The following is a 9,811-nucleotide window of genomic DNA, read 5'->3' as shown; positions in this document are numbered from 1 at the left end:
TTCCTTCAGTGGCATTATTAAAAGGTTCTGCACATCATTCAGCTAATGTACATGCTCTTCAAGAGGGCAGGAATATTTTTACATTTCAGTATAATGGCTTTCGCATTAGTGTGTTTGACAACTGAATCCGGACGCTTGCGGTCAGATGAAGATTTTTAATTTGCTCTCAGCCCCTGGGTGACAGATATAATAGGACACCTGGGCCGTGGTGGCCCCTCCCTGCTGCTGCTACCTAGTGAATCTTCCTCCATTTCACGCCCACCCCCACTTCCCCCCAGGTCCCCGTCCCCACCTCTCGCCATGTCCCCTCTTCACCATCCTTCCCCCACAGAGGCAGGACAGTGAAGAGGGACAGGGTGAGCTATACTGAGGCTAATCCTTTAGTAGCTAAAAATCTAAAGGTTTATTTATAAACAGAAAGAAAGGTGAGCTTTAAAATTGGTTAAAGGCCTCAACTATATACAGTAATTGCAAAGTTCTTGGCTCAGGACTGTAGCAGTTTGGAATAAACTGCTGGCTTAAGTCAAGATTCTGGAATATAGCCACAGCTTGGAGGGGTCATTCAGTCCTTTGTTCAGAGCTTCAGTGTGTAGCAAAGTTCCTCCAGAAGTAAGAAGCAGAATTGACGACAAAATGGAGATGTTTCCGGGGCCTTTTATAGCTTTTGCCATTTGGAGGGAATCCCGTTGTTCTTACTGTGGAAAACTACAGCAACAAGATGGAGTTTGGAGTCACATGTCCATGCATTTTGCCTAGTCACAGCAGGAAATTCCATTAAGTGTAGATGGGCGTCTCCCATGGTCCATTGTCAGTTAAATATGCTTTTGTTGGATCACTCAATTTGAATAGTCCCTCCAAGATGTGCTGGCTAACTACTTTGTGGGCCTTACCCAAGAAGCAAACATTTGAAATCCAGATATAGAGCCAATACTTACAACTTCAAATACACAAATGATAGCATAATCATACCCAGCAAATCATAGACACCTCACTTGACAACCTTTGTACAAGATTCACTGCAAATATATAACAGTGGTTGGAACAATGAGCTATCTGGTCATATTTTAACCAGATAATGTCACAAGAGAGCCAAAAAATTATCAGCCCATTTTACAGATAGAGGGGGAAAGGCCAAAGAGCAAGATCTGAAAATTGAATCTACGGCTCGCTCCTGAGTCCCATGTTAGTGCTTTAACTACATGAGCATCTCTCTGTGACCCTAATCTAATTAGCAATTTCTTTGCCATGCTCTCTGTATACCGATGCCTCTTGGTTCATTGGCCGTTTCTGGTAGTGCATAGAGAAGCCAAGCTTTCAAGGGAAAAACTACTGGGAGGAATGGCCTGGCGGCGGGAGGAATGGCCTGGCGGCGGGAGGGGCTGTAAAGGCTTTTCCATTTGCTACACGAAAACAAAGTTCTACCACCCATAAAGAAAATAGATCTAAAACACATCTCTGTGCCTGTATATATGTGCGTGAAACAGCGAAAATGAGATTGGCCACAGTTTGCCTAAAGTGCAGATCAGTTTATATAATGTCACAGCTGTAATATTTTAAAAAATAATTACTGAAGAATGTTAAAGCTGTTCAGACAAATTATAACAGACCAATGCCCCTACCTCAAGGTCACACTCTGCACAGCAGTTGGCTTGTTAAGACACCTGTGTGTGATGCTATTACATCGCACATTTTGGGGGCACAAATTTGCAATTGGTCGGGAGGGAGGAGGGGTATCCATTTACTTTTTCAAAATGCCTTGTAAATGCAAAACCTAGATCGATTCTCGTGTTCCCATATATATATCAAGGATAACTATATGAAACCTGGTGGGGGGGGGGGAGAGACTTTAAAGTGATATGATCAAAGAACCACATGTCCCTCTTCCTCCCCCCACCCCAAAAAACAAACAACCCCCTAAACATTTATATCAGTGTATGAAAGTACCTGGTCAAGCCATAATCATGCAAGTTAACATTTTATTGTAAAATGTGATTAGTTTAATCAAAATGTTAAGACCTCCTCCACCCCCCGAGTTCTGCAAAGGACTCTAGCACTACAGGCCTGATGCTGGAGTGAGCATGCCCCCAAGACCCTAAAGAGGTACTTTATTTCAGACTGGGGACACTCAGGGGACCTGCATTTGTAGCTACCCCATTAGATGGTATGATGGCTACATCATTCCACAGGGTGCCTGTAAACAGTCTATGTAGCTATAGGTAAACATACAGCCATAGCTCTGTCCATACACCATCACGTTTTATAAATTAATCACATGTCCAAGACAAATTTCAGAGCTATGTGTGTATTAACTCATAATGATTGTTTTTTAACCATGTTTGCATTCAGCCTTCTTCCTGGGGCCGAGAAGTTTGGATTAAACATTTTGTGTCCTTGGCCGGCGCAAACAACCACCAATTTAAAAAAACCCAAAACAAACGTCCCCTTTCACTGCAGTCTCCCTCTCCTCAAACAATAACACACCCCTGAGCAGAGTTTTTAGATACAGCCCTATTTCGGGTCATTTTTAGATAAAGTTTTGTACTGCTTTGCTGTGATAGAAAGATTTTTGGCACCTGTCTCTTTGCTATTTGTGAATTCTGTAAACAAAAGGTTGATTAGTGCTAGCTGTGGCCTTTTCAGAGGTAACGAGTTTCTTTTGGATGTGACAAGCACCCATTCCAAGTCATGCAAAGTCGATATTTGAAAGAAAAAAAAATAACCTCCATATTGGTAGTAGTATAGGTCTCCTAATTTAGAAGGTCAAGCTTAACTTGTAATACAATCTCTGTGAGGAAACAATGCATCCGTGAAAGGGGAATAATGAAATTGGGCTCTTCTACAGGCAACCTCCTATGTTTTCATTAGCAAAGGGTGCTTTGCACAAAGTACACTTAGTCATAGTGTACTGTTGCATAGCATTCCACCACATGGTTATTTCTAGCAGGTGCTTAACCTGCTACTGATTTGGAATACAGTTGTTTACTCCACCCTCCCTGCACCAGCACCTCCAGGTTTGGTGTCATTTTTTCATTAACAAGAGAGTGCGTAAGTAAAATGGCACTCTACATGACACAGGTATCCAGCTTGAGCTAGAATATTGGAAGGATTTCAATGCACTCTATCTGCTCTCTACCAAAGAGAAGTCACACCACATAGATTGCACAAGTTTCATATTTTGCGCATTACCACTTCCAAAATCTGTAGCTATTGCTACAGCATAAATTATGGATCGGATTACGGAAGCACATATGGGTCTATGAAGAAAAACACTGTAGCTTTATGAGAAATAAGTGGCTAACATGTCCTTTGCAGTAAACAGTAACACCTTTAATTAGGATTTTTTTTTTAGGTTGATGATTGTAACTGACAGCTTATTGCTTTTTAACTGTTATTCATTAAAAAAAAGTGACCCTACCAAAACACTTTTACAAAGTAAGGTTAACAAAAACAGGTCAAAATAAAAGATATAAATCATTAGGTTCTCCGTAAACAAGAGTTCAGATTACAGGTAGCCTAACTTCTATTTGCTGGTTTAGTTACATTTTACTTTTTAAACATATACATTTCTTGGGGAAAACTGACATAGGTGAGAAGATTGTAGTGTTTCTCCACTTTGTTTTTCTACACCACTCTTTGGTGGGGAGGGGGAAGAGAAGAGAGAGAGGGTGGAAGAGAAGGATGAGAGAAATTGACTTTCCAGGTGTGATTTGCAGACAGCAGCAGTGGCACCCCAAAGGGGGTCAGGCAAATTAGTTCTTTGTTTTGTAGTGTAAGATAATTTGGTACAAGTTTTAAAAATAGAAAAACCAAGTTCTTATTTCTTATTGTTTAGATCATCAGCAGTGCAAAGCTGTTAAGTAGTAGGTACAGAACCAACCCCTCCAACTAACCACATTTTTACACTGAACAAAAATTATACTCTTAATAGCAAACATCCAACGTTAAATAAAATTCTTGTACAAAAATCCTTACAGACTGTTTAAGTACACTCCACTGAATATTCAATGTAGTTACAGGGGGGTTGATACACTTTTACACTGGCACTATTAGTAATGTTTTTGTGGAAGCACCCCATTGACTGCAACACACACTAAAAGTGATTAATACTGAAATATTATGGAAACTGAAGTCGCTTCATGTTGATTATGCTGTTCTTGAAGAAAGTCACCATTTTCTGCCCTTAGTATCCTCCTTTACTTTCCAAAGCATCAGTTCCATACAAGCAGCAGCATCTTCACTAGAATCATGGCCACCAACTAGGACGGAACAAAATAGATTCATATTTAAAAAATAGTAAACAACATTTTCCCATCAGATAGTGTCCATCACAAAAAGAAATACAAAAGAGGAAAAGAACATAGCTTTCAGAAAAGTCAATTATTCTAGAACTGACTGATGCAGCAAGCCCGGCTTCTGCTGGATAGTGAACACCTGGGACATCTATGAGCGTACTGCGTATACAGGTATTGCATTTAAAACTAATTTAGTGACATGAGAAAGTAGAGGATGGATGAGATGCAGTGGAAGGAAGAAAAACAGAAGTAAAGAAAAAAAATCCCACGGAAAAAAATCCCACAAAAAAGGTGGCGTTGCAGAATAACATAACTGGCGTACAGCAGTAAAATTAATTCAGGAATGGGAAACTGGAGGGACATTAACGGAGGGTGAGGGTTAGTCGCATGATCTATGTCAGACACTTATTTGCCCATCATTTGTGAGATAAAGTAAAGAAACAAGAAAATATCATTGAAAGATCAATTGTCTTAAGTATGCAGCCTTGAAAAAAATTGCAAGATAAGGTGGTTTGTTACTAACTATGTAAGACTTTTCCATATGCAGTTTGTTATGGCTCCAGTGTTGTTCACACACATCCTATCAAACATCAGGACTAAACCTGAATATCTTGCAGGAAACAGGTGACAAAGCTGAAATTCAGTATTTAGACTGATATGACAGGAATTTGCAAAAGTACTTCCATAGCAACATATAAGGAGTACCAAACTTCAGCAGTAATAGGTATAAATACTCATTTTTATTGCTATTTCACTAAGAAATGGTAGAACTACCTCATATGGAGTAGCAGTTGAAGTTAGCATTCCCTGACCGTCTGTCAGGTGTACTTATCCATGATTTTAGTAGAACAGGAAAATGTTTGGCATGTACCCTACACAGGAAAAATGATCAAGGCTGGCATTCATCAGTCCACATGCATCTATTATATCCTGACTGTCTCATTGCACAGTTCAGTTAATGTATGTTTTTGCAAGTCTACTTTAAAATGAAAACATCCAGCTGGGAAGGTAGGATAGTAATGCACTGCTTTTATAGTAAAACTAGACATATCTGACTCTGCCCCACACAGAATGAGAAGTTCAACACCTGGCCTTAGGAGTGAGACCGCCTGATAGAATGTCCTGCTGGGAAAACTGAACTTCGACAATAGCTAGAGCCAAATCTAAAAATAGAAGTTCCATAAAATTTAAGAGGAATAGTCTGGGGTGAAACAATTTTTCCCCTCCAGCTACACATTTGCAGCTCCTATTGACTTAAATAAAAGTTCATGCCTGTTTTGTCTTTAACATTAAAAAAAAAAAATGCATCTCTAGTGGCTGGCAATAAGATTTCAGAAAGTTTAGGAGGCTGTAAAATCTATTCCTTTTCCAGTCTTCCTTGAAGCATTTAAACCTGCAGAACTCATTTCCCATTTGTCCTTCAGAACCTGCAGGCAGCCATTCTTTTTCCTTGTCTTTGAGCTAATGGTGGGCATTTCCATCTGGTAGCATGAGGGGAGGTGGTTGATGGGGGATGTTGTCCAAAGCAGACAGAACTGTTTGGTGTTCTGCTTCATGAGATATGCAAGATTTATAGACAACAGAACAACTAGCCCAGAAGCTATTAAAATAAGCCACCATATAAAATAGTGTTCAAAGGCTAGAAACAAGCTTTAAACAACTTTTTTTTTTTAAATAGAATTTGGTGCCATCACATATACTATATAGAAACTACATCTACAGGGAAGAGTGATACAAGTACAAACAAAAGACATTAATACCATTTAAGAACATGAGCTAGTTTCTTTTTGCATAGCATCTGCTCAACTCACTGAAGTGGCATAATTTCCATTAACTCAAAAGAAGCAGGGCCCAACAATAGAGGTATTGAATCCTGAATATTGTACTTTCCAGATTCATTGGAAGAACTATAATTTGCACAAGTTAAGATAATAAAATACAACAAAGTACCTGTTCTGTAATTACTTAATATTTTGTATTAAGTACTGTGTCATCTCCACACAAATTCCTATATCATAATATGGAGGCCTTTCAAAGACTTTTTGCATCCTACACCAAAACATTTAAAGTTGTCTTCATCATATGGCAAGCTTCTTCCATCAGAAAGCAAACAGGAGGCTTTAATTTCATGAATTTAGTTCTGACCATTTTCTAGCTTTGTTGGTATAAAAGTCTGCATTGTTGGTTACCTGTTTAATTACATATTTATTGACTATTACTGAAATTCTCAGACATTCAGAACTACCTTTAGCCAGGATGTTGATACACTTAAAACTTGGAGACCGAAATCTGAAAGTGAAGAACCCTTGTAAATGCATCACTTACCTAATTTATTGAGACCTCATTCTCATATATATCTTAATTAGACGTACATTTCTTTAAAATGTATGCTCTAGGAAGGTTTGTAATGCGTTTAGGTGATAACACAACTGTTCGCTAAATGAGTTCCCCTCTCCACCCTGCACAAAAACACCCCAACAAACACTGGAGAAAACACTTAGTTTCCATTTTTAGAAAGTTTGATTTAAATTCAATTTAACAGATTTAGTTGAAAATTCCCAGAAGTTCAAACATCACCTATAGAGTGTGTCCTGCCAGTTTGGGGACGAGACACTATTCTGCCTTCTCTGAATCTCTGCTTTAAGTTAAAAACTGAATCCAGGCTTAATGTAGAGATGCTACTGTACCTCTGTAATTACAAAGCTCTAAGACAAAGCAGTAGCCAAGAAAGATTCAAACACAGAAGTTCAAAAGGTACAAGTCATCTTCTATCCGATATTTGCTTAGAGAGATCAAAAGTAGAAGACTTATTTTTTAAATGACTTTACTGATTAAAACTATTAAATGGAAGAGAAATATTGTTGACTACAAAGAAAGTAGTTCAGGATATGACTGAACATTTCCACATTAGCTCTGGACACCACCACTTGTTTTACAGTATCAAAAAGCATGCTAGGCACCTCATATCGGACACGTTTCCTGCCCCTGAAGTGCTTATAATCCAACACTGGGCATGACAGAGAGGACATAATAGTAGGAAGGGATTCAGGTGAAGGAGTTAAGTAAAAGCAACAAGATCATGCCATTACTTTGGTTAATTATGAGCGGACATTTTCTGTTTGATTAGCTATTATTAAAAAGCTTAATAATATTAGGTATTGATTCACATTTTGTAGGCACCACAGAAATTCTAAGTTTCAAGGAAACTATGCCTAACAACAATTTCATAATTTAAACTTGTGTAGTATGTAGAATTTAGAAGCCAAGGAATGTAAGATCACAGAGCAAGGGTGTCTTTGGAGAATATTTACCTTTACACAAACTAAATGTTTATTGAAAGGAAGCCTTCAACTAATCATCTAGATTATAGACAGTTGCCAATTAGGAGCCTCGTAGACCTGGAGTTTGAGTGCAAATGCATTCAGATACAAGTTGTGTTCAAAACTTGTATAGGTTCAAAACTTTTGGCCCAATTAGTTTAGCCAAAAGTGTTTCAGTGTAATTATATTTTCAAAAAGGAAAAACTGTATACATAAGCCTTACATTTAGTAGCCCTAATGACATCCATTTTCATTCCCCTCAACTGTTATCAACTCCTATGGCAGATTAATAAAGATTCAGAGTCAAACAATTACTCTGGGGAAAAAAAGCAGGTTAAGATAAATGAGATTCTTCGCAATTTATTTTTAAGAAGGTACACTATTCGCTCCAGATAATACCAAAAATCTTGCACATAATGGTTCTACTCATTTGAAATACAGTCCAGCTGTGCAGCTTCCATGCAATGTTGCAGCTTAAAGGTTGTGCCTGCTCTTCCTTGGAATCCCCTTTTTGCCCCTTTTCCTCCCCAAGCATCCTTATGTCTCATTCAATTGGACTGCCATACAGCAAACAGAAGCATTCTGAAAATGAGAACTGATTGTCGATCAAGATAGTATTTGAAGAACTGTGTTAATAAAGAGCTTAATACAGAAATGCTAATCTGAAGTACTGCAGGCAGTTTCCATTTTTTCCCCCCAAGGCTCAAAAAAGTGTGCGTCTGGGAACTCATTAAAATAGTGCTTTCAATCAGATGACTAATGTACAGCATTTTAGTCTATAGAAGTAATTGTACATGTACTGTGTATGTAGTTTTACTGATTTTTCTTTTAAGCCCAACTGAGCAATTCATTTTTATGATTTTAAAACTGAAATCCAATGAAATTTTAAGGATGGTATTTTGTATCCTAACAAAAAACCTCGTGTGTCATGTCTCTAGCTAGCATGTGTGAATGTGTGTTTAAAATATGCATGTAAAATATTTATCAGCCATAACCCATTACATTTTCCATTTTGATTCTCAGACATTTTTTTGACTCTCTCAAATTGGTTTTCCCCCTTTTAGTGCTTTCCTTGCTCATGTTTCTATACATTTGATGCATACATCTGTTTTGTATAAAGAATTTTATTTAAAAAAAACTGAAGTCACAATTAAAACTTTTGCCTTTAGGAGATAAAAAAATATTAAAAAATTACTGAATATTGCATTCGAAAATTGGACTAAAAGTAATCCTCCAAAATAACTGACATGTGCATAAATGAAAATGTCTGAAACATAGGTACACAAGTTGCACTTTGAAAGTTAATTCCGCTTTGAGAGATATTACTCACTTTACTCATGGGAGAGAAAATGGAGAAGAGAGTCTCTAAAGTGAAGAAATGTTAAAGTGCAGCCAATGTAAAATGCAATCTTACACAAGATTCTATACCGTAATTAGTGAAATTAAGAGGATCATTCCCACACACAAAAAGATAGTTGGCAAGTTAAAGGGTGACAGTTTTGCCTTAAATACTTCCACATCTACACTTGCAGTATTTTATGTATATACTACAACGAACACTGCAATACTGATGTAATTTCATCTAAGACAAAGTTAGCAAGTTTTTAAACAGCAACAACCCTACTATTAGATTGGCTGTTGCTTGGTACTTTTCCTTTTATTATGCAAATCACCAATGGCTTACATAGAAACTAAAATAAGCGCCTACCATCATCTTGAATAATTCGTCTGAGGTAATCAGCCATTAGGTTTCTAAGTGCTCTTTTATGAGGCAAGCCTAGCCGATGAGGAAACACCACTGCTGTGTCCACAACAGTGTTATGAATCAGCTGTTAAAAAAAATTGCAGTGGTCTGTGTTAAGTACATCCATGATCACAAGTCCAATTACATTTTTCCTTTAATAAAATAAAACTTAAAAATTATCTCATGGTTAAAGCACTACCTCTGTCACCTTTAAGTCCCTTTTTATAACCCACTTCCTTCAACTGGTTTCACCCTTGATTTCTTCATACTATTCCTGTTCTGTTTTATCTGGTCTTATTAGATTGTAAATTCTTAAGGGCTGGGGCTGTCTTTATATGTTCTGAAAAGTGTTATGTATATTACTTCCACGATCTAGAAGTTTGTTAATTTGATGTACAGTCAACAACTATCAACTATTTTTAGGCCACAAGCTAATATTTTACCACTTTTTATTC

The 9,811-nt window shown here is 37.6% G+C and overlaps 1 protein-coding gene across 4 annotated transcripts in view; it reads right to left on the bottom strand.

Annotated features, from left to right (window-relative positions):
* Positions 1 to 3,255: 3,255 nt before the first annotated feature.
* LOC128838845 (RNA exonuclease 1 homolog) overlaps positions 3,256 to 9,811 on the bottom strand; it is a 28,306-nt gene continuing 21,750 nt past the window's right edge. For 3 of the 4 annotated variants that reach the window (XM_054031291.1, XM_054031292.1, XM_054031293.1), the window contains 2 exons: positions 9,321 to 9,441; positions 3,258 to 4,256 (listed from right to left, as the gene is read on the bottom strand). In XM_054031291.1, coding sequence (XP_053887266.1) covers positions 4,165 to 4,256; positions 9,321 to 9,441 — 213 coding nt within the window. In that variant the 3' untranslated portion in view covers positions 3,258 to 4,164. Of the gene's footprint in view, positions 4,257 to 9,320; positions 9,442 to 9,811 lie in introns of all 4 variants that reach the window. The other variant, XM_054031294.1, reaches the window with a different exon arrangement.

The sequence above is a fragment of the Malaclemys terrapin genome, chromosome 6 (genome assembly GCF_027887155.1).
Source record: "Malaclemys terrapin pileata isolate rMalTer1 chromosome 6, rMalTer1.hap1, whole genome shotgun sequence".
Classification (NCBI taxonomy): Eukaryota; Metazoa; Chordata; order Testudines; family Emydidae; genus Malaclemys; species Malaclemys terrapin.
The sequence above is the reverse complement of the archived record's forward strand: the minus strand, read 5'-3'. Positions and strand labels throughout refer to the sequence as shown.